This window comes from Bison bison, unplaced genomic scaffold, assembly GCF_000754665.1.
Source record: "Bison bison bison isolate TAMUID 2011002044 unplaced genomic scaffold, Bison_UMD1.0 scf7180017864498, whole genome shotgun sequence".
NCBI classification, from domain to species: Eukaryota; Metazoa; Chordata; class Mammalia; order Artiodactyla; family Bovidae; genus Bison; species Bison bison.
In genome coordinates, this window is record NW_011495057.1 from 3,391,251 (window position 1) to 3,413,480 (window position 22,230).

The 22,230-nt window shown below is 41.7% G+C and overlaps 1 protein-coding gene across 1 annotated transcript in view; it reads left to right on the top strand.

Annotated features, from left to right (window-relative positions):
- Positions 1-22,230, top strand: part of LOC104980294 (laminin subunit alpha-3-like) — an 85,191-nt gene that overhangs the window by 36,855 nt on the left and 26,106 nt on the right. The window contains exons 16-27 of the mRNA XM_010828924.1: positions 1,481-1,597; positions 1,682-1,861; positions 2,654-2,796; positions 5,749-5,919; positions 7,556-7,707; positions 7,845-8,007; positions 8,430-8,563; positions 9,292-9,436; positions 12,558-12,677; positions 13,323-13,456; positions 20,486-20,603; positions 20,954-21,094. Of these exons, the coding sequence (XP_010827226.1) occupies positions 1,481-1,597; positions 1,682-1,861; positions 2,654-2,796; positions 5,749-5,919; positions 7,556-7,707; positions 7,845-8,007; positions 8,430-8,563; positions 9,292-9,436; positions 12,558-12,677; positions 13,323-13,456; positions 20,486-20,603; positions 20,954-21,094 (1,718 nt within the window). The remainder of the gene's footprint in view (positions 1-1,480; positions 1,598-1,681; positions 1,862-2,653; positions 2,797-5,748; positions 5,920-7,555; positions 7,708-7,844; positions 8,008-8,429; positions 8,564-9,291; positions 9,437-12,557; positions 12,678-13,322; positions 13,457-20,485; positions 20,604-20,953; positions 21,095-22,230) is intronic.

A 22,230-nucleotide genomic window follows, 5' to 3' on the forward strand; every position in this document is an offset into this window, starting at 1 on the left:
TGATTAGATACCCTCTACCAGTAAATAAATACATTTATTTATCATTTGGATTTTTTAAAATGAAAAAGTGAAAAAGAAAATACACAAAAATATGTAGTCTGCGTAGCACATTTCAAAAATTAAAATTTCCTGGTATGACCCCTGTTCTCTTTATAAAATTTGAGCTAAAAGGTGAAGATGTGTGTTTTTAGAAGGATTAGGATGTTAACTACATTGTTATTTAAACCAGTCCTGGAATCACAGTTTAAGCCATGTGTCATCAACTCGACACTAAAGCATTCATTGGTGGTTTTCCATGACCCCCAAGGGGCGATATTATCAGCTAGAAATGCCTATGAGCTTTGTTCCTTTCACTGAATATGTCCTTGAATGCGTCAGTTTGGAAATGAATGGGAATGGTGCCTGCTTTGTGAGTTTGCTTCAGTGGGGCTCTCTCAACAACATTCCTTTACTCTTTTTTAAAAAGGCATTTTATTTATTTACTTATGGCTGAGCTGGGTCTTTGTGGTTGCTCAGGCTTTCTCTAGTAGTGGAGAGCAGAGGACTACTCTGTAGCTGCCGTGTGCAGGCTTATTGCAGTGGCTTCTCTTCTTGGCGAGCATGGGCTCCAGGGCCCTCGGGCTTCAGGAGCTGTGGCACATGCACTCAGCTGTGCTCCCAAGCTCTGGAGGACAGGCTCAAGGGTTGTTCCTCGGCATGTGGGATCCTCCTGGATCAGGAATCAAACCCCTGTTTCTTGCATTGGGAGGTGGACTCTTTACCACTGAGCCACCAGGAAAGCCCAATATTTCTTTACTCTTGACCAAAGGGGCATCCCTTATGTATTATTCATTCATTAATTTATTCATATATTCATTCGCTTGTTCCATAAATATGTACTAATATTTTACCCCAAAGAGTATTTTACCCCAAAGAGTGCCTGGACACAGCAGTGAATAAGATAGCACATCCCTTTCCTTGGGTGTCTCTCGTATCTCAGTTGGTAAAGAATCTGCCTACAATGCTGGAGACCGGTTTCAATTCCTGAGTCTGGAAGATACCCTGGAGAAGGAAACAGAAACCCACTCTAGTATTCTTGCCTGGAGAATCCCATGGGCAGAGGAGCCTGGTGTGCTACGGTCCATGAGGTTGCAAGAGTCTGACATGACTTAGGGACTAGACCACCACCACCATCCCTTTCCTTTACTAAGCAGAGACTTTTGCCCTGAGCAGAGCGGAAGTTAAGTCTTTCCTTGAGTTGGTAGGCCTTTCCCTTTCTTCATGTGCATTTCCGAGAAGCCTGGTACCACAGGTTCTGTATGCTCCTGGCTTCTATAATGGAGGACCTGGGGGTCTAGGAGCAAGCAGTGGGCATCTTGGGGATGACCCCTAAGATGCAGGTCTGCTCAATGCTGTGCAGACCCTGGCTACTTCAGGGGCCACCAGTACCCACGGAGGATCAAGATCTTTAGGGTAATTGCCTCTTCCTACTTTATTTCAGAAATCAGCCCAGCTCTCAACAACCTGCAGCAAACACTGAAAACTATGACAGTTCAGAAAGGCCTGATAGACACCAATCTCACCAGCATCCGAGGTGATCTTCGTGAAATACAGAGAGGTCAGCTGCTCCCTAACCCACTGGACTTGGCTTCTTTGTCAAACATTTTAGAGACTTACACCTCCCTGTTTGTATGTGCCTTAGATGACATCGATGGCATAATCAGTAGTGCAAAGAGCCTGGTCAGAAACGCCAATGACATCACAAATGAGGTTCTAGATGGGCTCAACCCCATTCAGACAGATGTGGAAAGAATTAAGGATACCTATGGGAGCACCCAGAGCGAAGACTTCAACAAGGCTCTCAGTGATGCGGATAACTCAGGTAGCAGGTGTTCTCTGGCCAGGATGTATTATCTATTTTCTCCATCATTATGTGCTTTGGTCCGTTGTAATTTTTCCCCAGTAAAATCTGATCTTAGAAATTAAAATATTAAGAAGAAACTTCACATGATCCATTCAAAGAATATGGCTATTCTCTTAGTTAAAAGGACCAAGTAGGACTTTGGAGGAGCCAAGGTGGTTGGCAGTGGAAAGAATCAGAACATGTAAAATTCCTTAAAATTTTTTATTGACTTAAATAATTTTGCCTATGTCACACATGATTAGAAAAAAAACCTGTATACTTTGAAAAAAATTCATGAAATATTGCTGTTGATTTTCCCTTTTATAGAGTGGAGATGTAGTCCCTGAATCATGACCACTTGGATTATGATTGATATTAAAGATCAAAAAGGAAAGATTTATTTTTTAATTTATTAATTTTTAATTTAAGGAGAATTACAATGTTATGTTGGTTTCTGCCATATATCAACATGGATCAGCCATAGGTATATATATATATCCCCTCCTCCTTGGAAAATTTACTTTTTATAGTGTCAAGAAAGATGATTTGATATCCAGAAAAAAATCTATGATGTATTTACATATTATACATAGAAATATGTGTAACATATATTTCTATAATAGAAAAAAAGTATTACCTGATTCTGAGTCATCCTATCCAATGTGTGGGACCCAAATATACCACTTGACAAATACAATCCACGAGAACATCTCTATTTAACCTTTTCTCAACTCACAATGATAAATTTCTGTTTCGTAATCTCACCAACAGTGAAGAAATTAACTAACAAACTGCCTGATCTTTTGAATAAAATTGAAAGTATCAACCAACAGCTGTTGCCACTGGGCAACATCTCTGACAACGTGGACCGCATACGGGAACTAATTCAGCAGGCCAGAGATGCCGCAAATAAGGTGGGTGTGTCCCCTCATTGCCAGGCACCAAGGCTCATTCTTTGATAAGTTACTCTATTAGAATTAATGAAACTAACTCTGTTAGTTTCACTAATTAAGAAGTGAAAGATATCCAGGTACCCAAGAATCAGTTGTCTTTCTTGCCCAAATTCTTTGGGTGCTCCCCATGTGAAAGTTCATTTTCTCCCATCATCTTTCAGAAGTTCACATCATCTTCATCCCTTAAATGACCTGGTATGCCGGGAACAGTGGTTTCCTTTCTGCTGGCTTATGCAGGCAGGAAGCAGGGTTCTCCTCCAGGCTCTAGGCAGTAAAGTGTTATTGCAAGTTCAAGTAAGGGTTCTATGATCAGAACGTGTAGATATGATACTGCACAAACCCTATCTTCTCACAGTAACTCGGGAATTGTGGAATCCACTTTTAGTGAGGATGGAGGAGTGGTTCCTACCACTCCACATGGGCAGTGTTCTGAATATGAGATTACAGCAGTTTTCCTTCATTGGGAAGTTCCATCAACCTTTCTTCTAATTTTAATCTGACATTATTTACTTGAATTTCTTCTCTCACAATTTGTTTTATCCTAAAATAATGTAAATGAAATATTTTGTATTTTGTAGTCAACTCCCTGTGAGATATTTGGAGATTAGAGGGATGGAAACCAAGTCAGAATATCATTGTCTTTGAGGCACCAGGGTTGATTTCTAGGCTTATATTCCTTACTTTGAGCCTCAAAATCTGCCTTTTCTTTTAAGAAAGAGAACTTCCAACACAAAACCTTTAGCAGAGAAGCAAAGAGCCTAAGGCACAGTTTGGCAGAAACCACCCTCTTCGTACCCATACACGTCTTATAAAAAGCAAATGGAAAAGAGTATGCTTCTAGCTTTTGCCCCTCTACGTTCTTCCACTAATTTAATGAACAAAATATGAAGTGTATAAATAGCACAGAGGTTTAGCGCTGATAACCAAGGCAGACTGCCTTGCTTCTTTGTTTTTTAATGTTTATTTGTTTATCTGACTGCATCAGGTCTTAGTTGCTGCTCGTAGGATCTTCACTGCAGCATGGGTTTCTCTCTGTAGCGTGTAAGCTTAGTTGCTCTGAGGCATGTGGGCTCTTAGTTCTCCAACCAGAGACTGAAGCTGTGTCCCCTGCATTGGAAGGTGGATTCTTAACTACTGAACCACCATGGAAGTCCCCGCACTGCCTTGTTTTGATCCCTGCTCTGTCACTTACAAATCTAAGACTAGTTTCAGTTCATAGATAGATAATGTTTCACAAAAGTATTAAAGCACACATGAGAAGCTGTGTGGGAATCCAGATCCAGGGTAGAAGTGACCTCTGAGAAGGGAGAGGCGACGAGGACTAGGCTGGGCTATATAAGGGGCTTCAGTTTTAACAGTAATGTTTAATTTCTTAAGATGGTCATGTGTATGCAGGTATAGTCTCTATTTTTGTGTGTTCATGAAATGTTTTCTTAACTAAAAATTTTTTTTAATTGAGCAAGAGCTTTCCAAGTGACAAAAAACAGAAGGGCATGCCATAGACTCAGGATGTGTGGAGAGTATGAAGGGCCGAGGGCAAGTAGAAGAGACAGGTGTAAAGTGAGCCTTGAGTGTTGTGGGGGAGCTCTGTCCCCATGGGCACCTTGCGGTGACTACAGCTCAGGCATCACTCAGCACCCCTGCCTGATACCTGCATAGACAGGGTCCTCCGTAAATACATGCTTGGGAGATAAAATGTAGAGGTGATGTAAGTATCATTCCTAGAGTTATTCTTCAGATAGTTAGGGAATATTATTTTCTGTGTTTTAATGCAGAGGTGCCCAAGGGGATCCACAGACCAGAGCTAGTCAGACGTTTGTTACTGCTCCATTATATATAAGTACAAAATTGCGAGTAAAGGCTTAGAAGCTTTCAGTAACTTGAATTGCTTCAATATCCCAGAATGGGATCAGTAGGCTTGTATTTTGCACACTTTTTCATTTCATTTTTCTAGTATTTAAGTTTTCATATATTTTACAAAACTATTGGTCCAGGGCAGATAACAGGGGGAAAAAATGGTCCTTTACCCTGAATTTAAGAAGCACATTCTAGAGAGCCTCGATGCACTTATTTTTAAGGACTGAGTGCCTATAATAAATACAACCAGAACATGTAACGTGTTAATGAGAAATGATTCCTTAAAGAGTTAATTCTTTAAAAAAATATTTTGATGTATTGTACATTGACTATATCATATTGAGTGCTTCCATACAGGTTAGTTCATTTGCACAAAAACCTTCTGGGGTTGGAACAATAGTAATTATTATTAATGTTATATATTAATAGGGCTATAATACATATTAGCAGGGTTAATTTAATATTAATATTATAACCCTATTACTAATTTTATATATAATTAGAGTTTATATTATAATATATAATATTATTACTAATAGGATCATGATATTAATCCTGTTAATATGTATTTTAACCCTATATATATAATTCCCTATATTACAATTATATTATGTATTGTATAATATTTATATCATATATTGCATATTATATATCATATTTATCACATTATATATTATATGTAAAACCTCATTATTATAATATATTAATATGATGATGGTGGTGGTATTATTATGATGTTAATATGGCTAATATTATATTAATATTATAACCATAATAATGATGGTAATAATTTACTATAATGATTATTGTTGCTGGCACAGACAACAAAGTAGACTTCCCAAAGACCCTTGACTTGTAGGTAGGAAGAACAGGAGGGCTTTACTCCACTACTCCTGGAGCAGCCTCCTGAGTGTAGACTCCAGGCCTAGCGGGCAGCTACACACCTTCACTCCCTATCCTAGCCACTTGGGAGCAGCTACAGTCACAAGCCTCCACCCCGAGCACCCCACCTTTCTCCCCTGGACCAGCTAACACTGTGGATCTGGTCCCTCTCAGGTTGCCATCCCCATGAGATTCAACGGTAGATCTGGAGTTGAAGTCCGGCTGCCAAATGACCTGGAAGACTTGAAAGGATACACATCCCTTTCTTTGTTTCTCCAAAGACCTGAAGCAACAGAAACTAGTGGGACTGAGAATATGTTTGTGATGTACCTTGGAAATAAAGATGTAAGTATTGCTCTGACATTTCCATGGTTTTTAAAACAGAATATGGCTTTTGAGGTGCATGACACAGTCATGTCACTGCCATTGGCATGGTAGGAGGAGATTCCACTGCCTCTGATGGCTCCATGGGAGATCTCTCATCCATTTAAAGTTGCTTTTGGAGGTGGGGATCTAGAAGCCGTGCTAGATGGGCCCAGCATGTGAGCACATGTGTGTGTACACATGAGCACGTCCATCCCTGGGGCTGAAGATCAGCACCCTCCCCTCTCAACCAGCAGCAGTATCAAGGCTTTCTGGAGATCAGAGCAGCTCCTCCTCACTGCTCTGGACTCTGTCGTCTTCTCAGGGCGCCCAGCCGCAGACCCTCCCATGTCTCTAGGGTGGAGACCCTCTGTGAACAGGGCCTGGAGAGAAATTAAGCCCCTCCTGCCTCATTTGTGAGAAATCCAGTTGCTTCATTGCTATAATTCCAAATTCTTTAAACCACCACTATTATAGATATTTTAAGCAGTTTATTTTAGCTTTTAATTCCTCCTCTTAAAATATATCTCTTCCACGTAAGTGTCAGAGGAACAGGTAATCAGTGACTAGGTTATTTATACATGAATGGAAAAGAAATGGGCATCCCAGGTGGCTCAGTGGTAAAGAATCTGCCTACCAGAGCAGGAGATGCAAGAGATACGAGTTTGATCCCTGGGTCAGGAAGATCCCCTGGAGAAGGAAATGGCAACCCACTCCAGTATTCTTCCCTGGGAGATCCCACGGACAGAGGAGCCTTGCAGACCACAGGCCCTGGGACCACAAAGAGTTGGTCACGACTGAGAGACTGAACACACGTGTGTGGAAAAGAAATGCCTGAAGTATGGTTCTTGAGAATTCTTGGCAGTTAGGAAATCGCTGGCCGTCACTAGTGGACACTGTATTTAAGGATTCCTAAAATCAGCACTGTTGTTGGTTACTCGTTCACGCTTCAAGGATTGGGGATTTATTTGTAACTTTCTTATGACTCTGCTTTGTATTATTGGCAGAATGTACATGACTTTATTCCTTCAACAAACTTATACCATGTATCTACTATCCTGTATTTATGTAAACAAAAATTTGTGTCTTGAATGTACTTAATGTGTACTTAAAACAGGTTAAAATAGTAAATTTCACATTATGTATATTGTACTACAGTTTTCAAAAATTTGTTTTTACCTTAAGGTGCTCACATTCTAATAGGGAAGAAAGATCCATACACAGCTGACTTGATAACATAGAGAGAACAAGATGCCCAGAGTATTGAGGGGACCTTGTATGGCATAGGAAGAGCATAAATGGCTTATCTTCTTCGCAGAATGAAATTGAATGGCAGCCTGAGCCCGTATCTGGTTCATCTTTATGTCAGGCACTTGGCAAATACTTGCAGACTGAGCGAATGGAGGAGTGGATAAATGAATGCCCTCCTGATAACGTGAGCAAAGACAGCCCAGACGTTAATTAACTGTGCTGTCTGTATTATTTTATACCAGAATGTACCTCATTCATTCTGTCTGCCCAGGGCTGACTACATGAAAGCTGTTATCTATTTGAAATGCACCCCCTGGGGATGGTGAGTTCGAAGAATACGGTATGTGAAATGCTTTGGTGTCTCCAGGCTTCCAGGGACTACATCGGCATGGCTGTTGTAGACGGCCAGCTCACATGCGTCTACAACCTGGGAGAGGGTGAGGCTGAACTCCAGGTGGACCAGACCTTGACCGAGAGCAAAACTCAGGAAGCAGTGATGGACCGGGTGAAATTCCAGAGGTACGAGTCTGATTGAGCACAGCTCTTTGGTGATCTGACCTGCGGTCCCCAAACTTTAATTTTATATTTAGCTTTAATTTCTTTCATCTCCTCGTAAATCTTTTATAACTTTATTTTCTGACTTATTTTTTAAACAGAATTTATCAGTTTGCAAGGCTTAATTACACCCTAAAAGCCACCTCCAGTAAACCAGAAACACATCAATTCCATGACATGGATAGTGGAAATAGCAACACACTCCTCAATTTGGATCCTGAAAATGCCGTATTCTATGTTGGAGGTTACCCAACTGATTTTAGAGTAAGTTCGAATGTTATTTCACAGAATGGAAATATTTAAAATTTAATTTGGCATAATGATGTTTTGATCAGTTATATGTAAAATGGATTAATGATATATTCTTAAAGCATCTATAGTGATAATTACTAAACTTATTGAATTATTTTATATGCAGTGATCTACGTATCAGTGTATAATTTAAATAAGCATCATTATCATTCCTATTTCACAGATGATGAAACTGAAACAGAGAGGTTGAATAACTTGCCCAAGATCAGACAGCTAGAAAACAGCAAAGCCAGGGCATCTGTCTTCAGGGTCTACATGTTCACCCCTAAGCTATATTGATGGTTAAAAGCAATAGAGTTAAACTGTTTCTTGGTCAACCTGATCATTGTCCTTTGTTCAATTAGTGAAAATTTTTTGTTGTTTTTTTTTTTCAGCCTCCTAGTAGACTGAAATTTCCTCCATACAAAGGTTGTATTGAATTAGATGACCTCAATGAAAATGTTCTGAGCTTGTACAACTTCAAAAAGACTTTCAATCTCAACACAACAGAAGTGGAACCTTGTAGAAGGTAAATAAAACCTAGAAGCTGATGTCTCTCTGTGATTTTGCAGTCATATAGCATAAAAAGCATATGTAATTTATACTTAAGGAATGTAAATTAAATAAGGAAAAGTCTTTTCCTTATTCATATAAGATATTAGATGGACAGAATTTTCTTGATTTTGAAAAAAGTAAATCGTTCTTCAGTTTTTGGTGCCTCCTACCACAAAATATTCAGCATAAGATGGTGCCTGATTTAGGGCACAAACTATTTATTTACTGTAAATTTTTAAAAAAGTAAAACAATAGTCCATAAAGAACACCATGACTTTGGCATATGAACCTATTTGAAAGTTGCTGCCTTGAGCTTGTGACCTACCCCTAAGTTTAAAAGATTGGGAAGATTCTAATATGAGACAGACTATTTATTACTCAGAATAAAATTATATTTCATTATATATTATTTCTTACATGGCGAGACCTTCAGCTGCTGGGTCACATCTTCCTAAACAGATGTTTGCAATAGGGTCTCCTGAAGAGCATCTCTGTTGAGGTAGAGTTTGATCATTGTAGAGTGTAAGAGCAGATCCAGGAGATACAGTGGACAGTTTTAACATTAAATTTAAAGATGTTTCCTCTTTAACAAAACATGACAACTTGATTGCATAGGCTTTGCTCGCTTTTTCATCAATAAGCATTGTTTCCTGGCAGTCTTTTGCTGCTGTGTTCTCACTTAATGGTGATTGGTGTTGACAGGAGAAAAGAAGAATCAGATAAAAATTATTTTGAAGGTACAGGCTATGCTCGAGTTCCAACTCAACCAAACGCCCCCTTCCCCACCTTTGGACAGACGATTCAGACCACTGTGGACAGAGGTTTGCTGTTTTTTGCAGAAAACCAGGTAACCTATGACAAGCATCCAGATGTTAACAAATACGTTCATTCATTTGAACAATTTTGGGGTAACTGAGTCATTATAAGCAAACAATATATCTGAAAAACAATGTGCAAATGTTAGCTACATCCTTTCCCTCCGTCCTACTCTGTTGGATTGGCCAAAAAAGTTCATTTCCATAACATTTTACGGAAAAACTCAAACTTTTTGGCCAACCCAATACTTTTTTTGGCTGTGTGAGCGTGCGTTGGTAAGGCAAGTCATCCAGAATTTAAGATGCCACCAGAATGTGGGAGAAATTGCCACTTACCCATTCTGTTTGTGTTGTCAGTTTTATTCTTTGAAAACTACTGTTTGCCTAATAATCTTTGCTTATTCTGCCTAAAAGAAATGTTAAGTCTTCCTGGGGTCTCTGAAAGCTAAGCTGTTCGACCTCCTGCTGTTTGCTTCTTGGTCTGATTCTTTTCAGGCCATAAGAGATTTCATCTCTATCTGCCTGACCCTTGACTTTCCAAGACATGGAGGCTTCTCTGTTTTCAAGCAGCTGAGGTTCCTGGAGACCATTCTGACATCTCCTACTTTAGAAAAGGCCAAAAGTGACACTCTGTGAGTGATCGTCAGCACCATCTGCTGGTAGATAGGCCTAGACTTAATCTCTCTAGACAATGAGCTCTTCTTGAAGATGCTGCATAGAACATGTCATTGTTCAGTCCCTCAGTCATGTCTGATTATTTGTGACCCCATGGACTGTAACACACCAGGCTTCCCTGTCCTTCACTGTCTCCCAGAGTTTGCTCAAACTCATGTCCATTGAGTCAGAGATACCATGCAGCCATCTCATCCTCTGTTACCCCCTTCTCCTTCTGCCCTAAATCTTTTCCAGCATCAGGGTCTTTTCCAATGAGTCGGCTCTTCGTGTCAGGTGGCCAAAATATTGGAGTTTCAGCTTTAGCATCAGTCCTTCCCATGAATATTCAGGGTTGATTTTCTTTAGGATGGACTGGTTGGATCTCCTTGCGGTCCAAGGGACTCTCAAGAGTCTTCTCCAGCACCACAGTTTGAAAGCATCAGTTCTTCAGTACTCAGCCTTCTTTATGGTCCAAGTCTCACATCCATACGTAACTACAGGAAAAACCATAGCTTTGACTATATAGATCTTTGTCAGCGAAGTGATGTCTCTGCTTTTTAATAAGCTGTCTAGGTTTGTCATAATAGCTTTCCTTCCAAGGAGCAACTGTGTTTTAATATCATGGTTGCAGTCACCATCCATTGTGATTTTGGAGCCCAAGAAAATAAAATCTGCCACTGTTTTCATTTTTTCCCCATCTGCTTGCCATGAAGTGATGGGACTGGATGTCATGATCTTAGTTTTTTGAGTGTTGAATTGTAAACCAGCCTTTTCACTCTCTTCTTTCACCTTCATCAAGAGGCTTGGAGAAATATGGACCAGTCTATGGGATTTTCAGTTTGAGAATGCAGGATTGATATGGAGCTTGAGATTTTACCAGACACTTTGCCTACAGGGTGGGGACACAGACCTGGTCCACCTCTCCTCTCTTGCGGTTGTTCTGGACTCCTAGGGAGAGTCCAAGGCTGAACCAGTTCTGATGGTTTGGGGCATCCTGACCTTCCTGAAGAATGCAGAGAGCTGAGAAGTCACACAGCACCTTCAGGGCAAGGCAGTTGTTTTCTGCAACAAGGTCTTCTTTGTACTAGGTTTGGCCAAATATTTTGTAAGATGTTACAGAAAAACCTAAATGAACTTTTTGGTCAACTCAATACATTTTGAAGTTCTTGGAAACCAAGAATCAGAAATACAATTTATATTAGAAGAAATCTTATGAAATGCCATTAGTAACCAGATAAAAGGAGCTTTCCTGGTAGCTCAGTTGGTAAAGAATCCACCTGCAATGTGGGAGACCTGGGTTCAGTCCATGAGTTGGGAAGATCCCCTGGAGAAGGGAAAGGCTACCCACTCCAGTATTCTGGCCTGGAGAATTCCATGGACTGTTTAGTCCATGGGGGTCACAAAGAGTTGGACACAACTGAACGACTTTCAGTTTCACTTTTTCACTTCAATCAGATATGAGAAAATGATCCCCAGTGCTGCTGTTAAGTAGGATGAATTGATGTTATTCTGTTCTTTGTGAGTGTGATGAACCCTCACTGACTTCCGAGAGCAAGGCTTAGGATCCAGAGAAGTACTGACTTTCCTTTTAGGTAAGGACTCTTGTTGGGCTTCCCAAGTGGCACCCAGTGGTAAAGAAACAAAAACAAAAAAAGCCCACCTGCCAATGCAGGAGACGTAAGAGACATGGGTTTGATCCCTGGGTTGGGAAGGCACTGGAGGAGGGCACGGCAACCCACTCCAGTATTCCTGCCTGGAGAATCTCGTGGACAGAGGAGCCTGCCGGGCTACAGTTCATGGGGTTGGAAAGAGTCAGACATGACTTAGTGAGTAAACAGCAACAACAAAACAACCATTAAATGGAAGATAGAGGAGAAATAGGAATACATCAGAAAACAGATGGAGGAAAGTGGGGTTTGAAGAAGACCCTGCCTCTCTCCAAAATGTGCGTGCATGCTAAGTCGTTTCAGTCATGTCTGATTCTTTGCAACCCCATGGACTGTAGCCCACCAGGCTCACCAGCCAGGAATTCACCAGGCAAGAATACTGGAGTGGGTTGCCATTTCCACCTCTAGGGGTCTTCCAAACCCAGGGATTGATTGAACCCTCATCTCTTACATCTCTTGCATTGGCAGGTGGGTTCTCTACCACTAGCACCACCTGGGAAACCCCTCCAAAAGGTAGCAATCGTATTTGCCAATGATATTCGTGATCTATATCTTTTAAGTTGCCAGTTTTACATGCTGGTTATAGATTGGTATAAAACAAAATCATGACAGTAGCGAGCATTTATTGTTTCCTTCCTGAGTGCTGGTTACTGTATAGATTGTTTAATGTGATTGACAGGGTTCAGCCGTCATCCCCATCCCAGGAGTTGAGTACTAAGCACTGCTGTTCCTTTGAACTAGGAAGGCAGGTGAAGCTGAGAGCAGGCTGGAGTTTGAGTACACGTGGCTCTGTCTGAGAATTCTCCTAATCTACATTGTCCCCATGCTGTAGGATCATTTCATATCTCTGAATGTGGAAGACGGCCGACTCATGGTGCGGTACAAACTGAATTCAGAGCCGCCTAAAGAAAAAGGAATCAGAGACATCATAAACGACGGGAAGGATCATCTGGTACGTCCTTTGAATCTGTTTATCTGAATCCTTTAAGTTAGTGCACAGAACACTTTTCTATTAGATGACCTTATTAGCTGAGAGACATATCCTTTTAAAATCTGAACATTTTGCATGAAATATATAACATCCATATGGTATAGATAAAATGTGGTTAATTTCATGGATATATGTATATGTATGGCTGAGTCCCTTTGCTATTCATCTGAAATTGTCACTATCTTGTTAATCGGATATACCCCAATACAAAATAAAAAGTTAACAATAATAAAATATTTTAACATTAAAAAAAAATGGTTAATTTCAAATGCAGACATTTCGGGAATGCCCTGGTGGTCCAGTAGTTAGGCACCAAGCTTTCACTACCAAGTGTGCAGGCTCAACTTTTGGTCAGAGAGCTAAGGTCCTTCAAACTGTGCGGTGCAGCCAAAACAGACAAACAAACAAATGCAAACATCTCTATTTAAATTTTTATTATTATAATTTTATGCAGATGTGCTACTGTGCTCAGATCCCTTGTATTAATATATATACCATGTATATAAATGAATCTGAAGGAAGGCAAAAACATAATAGCTCTGAACCGTCATGAATAGAATTATTTTATTTCTCATTGCTGGCTGATTCATCTCTCATTTATTTTAGGTTCAGATCAAAATTGGAAAAGTCCAACAACGTATGTGGATAAATGTGGATATTCAAAGCGTTAAAATTGAAGATGATATATTTGATTTCAGCACATACTATCTGGGGGGAATTCCCATTTCCATCAGGGAAAGGTAAGATGATCTTTTTTTAAAGAAGCAAGTCACCTCTCTTAATAGTTATGATTGCTACTGATAAATCTGCCTTGTTTAATTCCAGCAAAAAACAAAGAATTACTTTTCTGTATTAATAGTGTTAGCCAACAGAGTAAAACAGGCTGTTATTACTGGGTAACGGGCCTGGCTGTTTGAAAGCTGTGGGGGTTAGGGGTTGGGGTAGCGGGGAGATGAGGAAACAGTGTGCCACTTCCATTGTCGTTCCTGGGAGGAGAAACACCACATGAGTAGACTTGGTGTTGACAACACTGCCATCAAAAATAGGGGCTATATCTTGGGGTCCTTGTGGACTTCCCCGGTGGCTCAGATGGTGAAGAATCTGCCTGCAGTGTACAAGACCCGGGTTTTATCCCTAAGTCGGTAAGGTCCCCTGGAGAAGAGAATGCTATCCACACCAGTATTCTTGCCTGGAGAATTCCATGGACAGGGGAGCCTGACGGGTTACAGTCCATGGGCTCGCAGAGTGTCAGACATTACTAAGCAACTAACACTTGCACTTTCACTTGGGGTCCTGGTTGGTACAGAGGAGAGCACAGGCGGCCCTGGGCACAGAAGGCTGGGGCACTGAAGTGCCTCCTAGGACATGAGGCACATTTGTATTACCTGCCCCCTTATGTGTGTGTTATCGGGGAGGGACCAGGGGCATGCCTGTCTCGGATGAATGGATACACGAATGAATTAAATTAACTTGAATGGAAGTAAAGTTTAATGTGAATGAGAAAAACAAACACCACTCTGAGGATACACTTAAAAATAACTCCCATTTTGTTCGTTTGTTTACATCCTTCCAAATGGCTGACAGTGATGTGTGAAAAAAAGATTCCTTGGAAGGGTTACTACAGCCTCATGATTAAGCTAAGAGAGCTCCCAAAATGTTTGGTGATGATTGCTTTCATATGAGATCTGAGGCTGGTTAACTCTTTCTAATTTATCCATCATTTAGAAGGAGCACTAGATGTGATTTATGAAGTGTTGTGCCAAGGTGGTCTTCTCAAATCCTTATACATTTGAACAGATGTCCAGCCTCAATAAGGAGACACTAATCTTTGTCTTAAAGTTGTCTGGGGACTTCCCTGGAGGTCCAGTGATTGACACTTAGCCTTCCAATACAGGAGATGCAGGTTTAATACCCAGTTAGGGAGCTAAGATCTTAACGTGCCTCCTGCCCACAAAACCAAAATATAAAAAAGGAGCAATATTGAAGCAGATTCAATAAAGACTTTTAAAAAATGGTCTACATCAACAAGATCATAAAAATAAAAGCTGTCAGGGTTGCCCCCAAAGACAGAGATGCAGGTGAGAAAGTTCAGCACTTTAATAGAGTTTGGGAGTGAATGTCTTTCCTCCCTAGGTTCTTTGAACTAGAAGGGACCTTATGGATCATGGTATGTAACCTCTTAATTTTAATGTAGAAATTAAGAGCCAAAGAGGTAATATTAATGTTTAATATAATCAGTACTAAATAGCAGTTCAACCTTGAATAGCTAGTTATGAATGGCCAGTAAACTTGGTTTTATTCAATTAAATGTAATAAAATAGAGTAACCTAAGGCAGCACCGTTCACACGTTGGAGGCTGTCATTTGTTTGCTCATTGCACAAGCACTCATTGGGTTTCTAATGCCATTAGGTAGTGTGGTCAGTTCTGGGATGATGAAGAACAGGGAAGAGTCTCAAGTATAGCAGAAGGGAGACAGTAGAACAAGGCCAGTGCTATCAGACGGGGAGCTCAGGGTGATAGGGACCCAGTAAAGGAATCTATCTACCCATTTAGGGTATCAGGAAAGTGGTCTCTGACTAGATCTGAAAGAACCTGACATATGAAAGGTAACATATGTAAAGAGATAAGAACCAAAGTGTGAACTCTTAAGAGACACTATGAGGCAGGCCCTTGTGGCTGGTGTGGGAAGCAGGGGCCAGACCACAGAGGATCTTGAAAGTCACAGTAAGGACCACTGGGGGCTTCCACAGAGAAAGGACATGATCAGACTGGGGTTTTCAGTAGCTTGCTGTAGTGCAGGGTGCAGATTGGATTAAGAGGGAAAAAGCAGAGGCAGGTGGAGAGGTTTGAAGATGAGTATAACAGGTGAGAGGCAGGTGGCCTGCTCACGGAAACGACAGGGCCAATGAGGAAGAGAGTGGATTCTTGTTATGCTTAGGGCAGCAGATGGGCAGTGCTGAAAGGTTGCTTGGGTTTGAAGAATAACAAAGAAAAGTGCTCAAGAAGGACTTTGATCTAGCACTTGGACAGATGGCCAGCACCAGCAGAGAAACGGGGTGGTGAGCTCAGTCTGAGACAGGCTTAGTCCCAGGAGACAGCAGTTGGAGACACCTGGAAAGGACTAGATGGAAGGCCTTGACCTCTAGAGAGACGTCCAGGCTGGAGCAAGGGTAAATGAAGCTTGAGAACAGGTGGCTACTGAGGTTATGGGGGCAAGTAGGCTCCCCCAGAGTGGCGAGGGATTCTCAGAGGTGTTTGCCTCTGTGTGGCTACAGCAGAAAGTCCACAGACCATGATGAGGATGTTGGCCAAGCAAAGTTTACTAGGAAAAACTAATGGGTGAGGATCCAAAGAAATGGTTCAGTTTGGGCTTAGCCATCAATGAGTAGGGTGACCTTGGATTATAGTCAACACTCAACCTTTGCCTTTTTATTTCTGTCCATTAAAGAAATACATATATGGGTATTGTGGTAAAGAATTTGCCTGCCAATGTAGGAGACACAAGAGATTTGGCTTCAATCCCTGGTTTGGGAAGATCCCCTGGAGAAGGCAATGACAACCCACTCCAGTATTCTTGCCTGGAGAATCCCATGGACAGAGGAGCCTGGTAGGCTACAGTCCATATGGTTGCGAAGTCAGACATGACTGAGTGTGCACGTGTGCACGTATGTGTGCCTGTGCGCACACACACACATATAGATGGACATACAGAATTTTCCTAGGCATTTGTTTTAGGGTCTTCCAAACAGGGACTGCTTCCTTTTTCTGGGTAGGTTTATACTTTGAGTTTTGAGTCAATCTATAAGGACTTGGAACATGCAGGAGACAGAGGCTGGTCAAAAGATTTCACTGAGCTTTTCCTCTCTCTTAAGTAAAATGCTTAACAGTATTCAGCTGTTTCTGGCCCTGCTTCGTCCCTCTGGTGCTGTCCTTGATGGTTCAGAGTCCTGAGACCCCCTTCTGACGTGGGTCATGGAGGATTTCTCCCCAGTGACCCACAGCTGAGTCTGTAGGGACAACCAGCAGTTCTTTCAAAGAGGGGAGGTGCCCTGAGCCCTGGCAGGGGAGTAGTGGAGACAGTCAATGCTTGAGCCTAACGTGGAGAGAAGCAAGCCTCATGTATGTTACCTCTGTGTACAGGCGCATAGGCAAGAGACCTTGTGAGCGTGGTGTTTTTTCTCTCTCCCTGTAGCATACCTTCTGGGACTCGGGACCCAGATCTTGGAGTGATTTGTGTAGGATCAGAGTCGGAAGCAAGCCACAGTCTGTTAATCCCATCTGCTTCCCATGAGGAGAGCAGATCACCCCTGATGATGCCAGAGATGCACTGTCATCCCTGACAGTGCCTCAGACCAACAAAAAACACTTCCCGAGGAGTTATGTACATCATTGTATCACAGAGTGTGATAATATCACATCACAATGAAACTAACTCCAAAACTAAACACCGGGCAAGGATCTGTTGAGCATTTGTTAATACCCAGCACTGAGTTCGGGATTTGATTTTGTTCCTCCTGCTCTCTGAGATCTGCCCACAGTAGGCTGGACCCGGCTAAGCCTTTGTGAACAGCGTGGTCCACGGTGTGTACACATACCCCAGCATACACACCCATTCTTATGGCAGCCTACAGCCCTCCTCAGCCATGTTCCTCTAGCAGGTGTGCTCAGACCTGAATTCCGGAGCGAATGTGGAACTCTAGGCCCTCAGATGAGCCAGAGTATTGAGAACATCCCAAAGAATAGTGGAAATGAGTCTTTCATTTTAACATCTCCGCTGTAGGTAACTTATGTAGGAAAGAGTCATGATCATTCCAGTGCTGTGGGTGCACACCTGTGTAAGCATAAAGAGAAAAGGCTTCAGGTCACACTAGCTTGTGTGACACACTGACCCCCGGGACTCCAATGCTGCCACCTTCCTTCTGCATGACCTCGTGGGAGGCACTTAACCTTCCCAGCCTCCTTGTACATCTGTAATGTGGGCACAGTGATGCCCTGGCTCTTAGAGGGTCGTGGGATTCAGAGTAAAGGATTTAGCACAGTGCCTGGCACATGCTAAGTGCTCAGTAATGTCAGGTGAGAAAATATCTCCCTTGTGGGGAAACATAGAGGGAAGGGATAGTTAGGGAGTTTGGGATGGCCAGGCACATGCTGCTGTATTTTAAATGGGTAGCCAACAAGGATCTACTGTAGAGCACAGGGAACTCTGCTCAGTTATGTGGCAGCCTGGATGGGACCGGAGTTTAGGGGAGAATGGATACATGTATCTGTAGGGCTGAGTTCTTTCTCTGTCCACCTGAAACTATTGCAACATTATTAATTGGCTATACTCCAATATAAATAAAAATGTAACAATAAATAAATTAAATGATAGTAAATCTTTTTTTAAAAAAAGAAAATATTTCCTTCAAAAGGCTATTGTGAGGATCAGATAATAGTTATTGTTCAGCAGCTCAGTTGTGTCCGACTCTTTGCGACCCCATGGACTGCCCCACACCAGGCTTCCCTATCCTTCACCATCTCCTGGAGCTTGCTCAAACTCATGTCCATTGAGTCGATGATGCCATCCAACCATCTCATCCTCTGTCAACCCCTTCTCCTCCTGCCTTCAATCTTCCTGACATCAGGGTCTTTTCCAAAGAGTTGGCTCATCACATCAGGTGGCCAGAGTATTGCAGCTTCAGCTTCAGCACAAAACAGGTGTTCCTTGTCTGTCAGCTACCTTCCTTTCCCCTTTACTTTTTCTGCCACCTTATTCTTCCTTCAACCTGTGCTTTACGGAAAAAAGGAATCAGGAGATGTGGATGAGTTTAAAACATGTTGAAACCCAAGAGAGAATGGATCAAAATATTAAATTAATGAGTTAATAAATATTAACATGTGGACAAATAGACAATCCCCAGGAATGGATATGAATTTTCCTCCTCTCCTGAGGCAAGAAGCCAGTTTTATAAAATCATCAAGCTTGTGCTGCAATGCCCAAGAGGATTTGTTTCTTCCTTTTAATGAAATTTAATTTTATGCAGATTACATGTAGCTCAGCTGTTTATAATGAATTGCATGAAAATGAAGGCAGACATCTTTCCATTTAGAAGAGTGTGCCGCTTTAGGGATTAGCAATGAAGTCAGCTTTGTGTTTATCTTAGTACATCATTTGCTTAAGAAACACAAATATTTGCCCGGACTTCAGTCATTTCACGTATGTTAGTGTTTTTGTGTGACATCCGCTCCAGATAGATCCAAAAGTCAAATCAAAGGGGAAATGCCACGGCAGTTACGTAGGAAGAGCTGCTTTATCAATTGCTTCTTTATGGGGGCTTCCCTGGTTGAGAGTCCACGCTGCCAATGCAGGGGGTAATGGGTTTGATCCCTGGTCAGGGAGCTAACATCCCACATGCTGTGCAGCCCAACCAAAAAAAAAATTTTTTTTTAATTAAGAAAAAAGAAATTGTTATAGTGATGCACTGATATGATGGGGATAGTTACAACTCTGCCATCTCACCCTGAGTCCTTGCTCTGCACTGGGCACCATTGGAGTACGTTACCCACATTATCTCATTTAAACTCTGGGCTGGGAAGCAGATTACCACTTTCCTGTGGTATAAATGAGGAGACAGAAGCACAGAGAAGACACCCGGGACAGAACTTGGACCCACACAGCCTGCCTCCAGAACCCAATGCTCCAGAGCAGCTTCTCTCGGAAGCACCTCCTGAGTGCCCAGGACGGAGTGCCACGGAGGGTTCCAAGTACCTCCTGGACGTGAACTTGTTTAATCCTCACAGTGACCTCTTGCCCAGCCTGAACAGTTAGGTGGTGGTGGATATAACATATGAGGCCGGACAGTGCTTTCCATTGTTCCAGCTTGGCATTGATTAAATATACCAAGCCACACTTTTCCTAATTGACTAGGGCCAAAAAGTAATAATTTATTTCCTTGGTGTTTACAGTGGCTGACTTAAAACTGGACAGGAAAAAAAGATTAAGAAGTTTTCTAGAGTATTTCTGGCTCTAATAAATTACTTACTTATTTAGTTATTCAAAGAGTGAGTTGCTCAGTCGTGTCTGACTTTTGAAACCCCATGGACTGTAGCCCACCAGGCTCCTCTGTCCATGGGATTTCCTAGGCAAGAATACTGGAGTGGGTTGCCATTCCCTTCAGGGGACCTTCCCAATCTCCCACATTGCAGGCAGATTCTTTACCACCTAAGCCACCAGGGAATTTAATATATATTTATATGATGTTTCTGCTGCTGCTGCTGCTGCTAAGTCGCTTCAGTCGTGTCCGACTCTGTGCGACCCCATGGACTGCAGCCTGCCAGGCTTCTCCGTCCATGGGATTCTCCAGGCAAGAACACTGGAGTGGGTTGCCGTTTCCTTCTCCAATGATGTTTCTAGTATATCAATTTATTAATATGCTTTTAATTCATGATGCACTATCATGACTCCAGGAGAGGATGGGGGAACAGTTTCAGATGTTGTACATCTTCTATATGTCTATACATTTTGGGGACACTGGGCATTCTTCTGTCAACATCATTGTATCCATTTTTAATATTGAGAATGCAAATCACACAGAATGGAAATATCTAATAGATTTTCCCAGTATCACAAAATTAGTAGCAGTCTAGAAATCCAATGAGAAGAGATAACCATAAAACACGTACTTGTTCATGGGTGAGAATCTGTAGGGAATGAGTGCCGTGTTTCAGCTGCAGTTCCCCATCAAGCCTGCGCTTGGTCCATCTTCTTTTTCTTGCATCCCCAAATCAGGTTTAACATTTCTACACCTGCTTTCCGAGGCTGCATGAAGAACCTGAAGAAGACCACTGGCGTTGTCAGGTTGAATGATACAGTGGGAGTAACAAAAAAGTGCTCAGAAGACTGGAAGGTAAGTAAAGAGTTCAGAACCTTGCAAAGGAGTGGTCCCCAGCTAACCCATGTTTAGCTTTCGTTAACACACCAGCTTTTGACGTATTCTGATCTGATGAATTGGCTCATTTATTACACTCTCCCTGTACTTGCAAAACCTCTTCAGGCTTGTATATTAAATTTGTAGGAAGGTAGAAATACCAGCTCTACACACAAAAACATCGAGATGGTTGGCAAATTATCACGCAGAAAAAGCAAACTGTTTTTTCCCATGGGTCAGTTCAAGTGAAGTGACCTAGGTTCAGATACTATTATTTCAGCCATGGCATGATTACAGGGCCAGTAATTTATTCCATGTTTGCATTTCAGCTCGTGCGATCTGCCTCATTCTCCAGGGGAGGACAGTTGAGTTTCACCAATTTGGACTTCCCATCATCAAGCCACTTCCAAGCCTCCTTCGGATTTCAGACCTTTCAACCCAGTGGCATCTTATTAAGTCATCAGATGGGGGTATGAAATATTGTATGAATGTTGAACAAGATTTAAGCCTGACTCAAGGTTCGATGTCAAAAACAATAGAGGGGTTTTGAAGGTAAATCCGTTGGGCGTTTTTGTCTAGCATCACACAGTAGATGTTTTGTGGATTTCAACCATGGAAGTGGTTGCCCATCCTGGGGTAGGGCCTAAAAGAAATCAGGCTTAGAAAGTAAATTCTAGTTTACAGAATGGGATTTATGTGTATTCGTGGGCTCCGTTTTCATTCTTTTCAGGTATATTTTGAGTGAAGGTGAAGTAGAACTGTTATAAGTAATAATGTAGCTTTAAGTGTTTAGAACTAAGAAAAAAAATCAGAATGTATACCCATTACTCGTTTGTGATTCCATAAAAGATAGCTCTTGAGATTCCTTTTTTGGCAGCAGCAGCTTGTTGGACAATATTTGCATCAGAGAATGGAAGAAAGTAATGCCTTTTGCTCTTTGTTCCTGTACAGCAAGCCATGATTCTCTAATTTAAGAGTATTTAGCCAGTGTGGTCATGTAGGCGTAAAAGTCAGCTAATACTCCTAAATTGGCCGGTGGAACAACTGGGATTTTAAAATAGAAAGAGAAGTAGGACACTCTCTTTCTTGGGTTTGTTTCTTCAGGACCGCCAGCGCAACAGACAACTAGTATTTGCTGAAAGGAAGGACTAGCTGCCTCTGTGGTTATGTTGCAATGGAACTCTTCTCCTCTCTTGCTGTCTTTTTCAATCAGCTGTTAGACATCTTTTTTTTTTTTTTTTAATTCATGTTCTATTGATTATTTTATTTTTTACTGGAATATAATTGCGGTACAATGTTGTGTTACTTTCTGCTGCAAAACACTGTGAATCAGCCATGTGTATACATATATCCCCTCCCTCTTGGACCTTCCTCCCACCCCCATCTCACCCCTCTAGGGTCATCACAGAGCACTGAGCTGAGCTCCCTGTGCTATACAGTATAGCTTTGAGATCCTTTTTTTAAAAAACAAAACAAAAATACCCCTGAAAAAGCACATGCCTACATTTAGATTGTGAAGGTGGCTTTTCTATCAGAGCAGGATATTTTGACCCAGCTCTTTTTTCAAAAAGTATTTGTTTATTTATGGCTGGCTGCACCAGGTCTT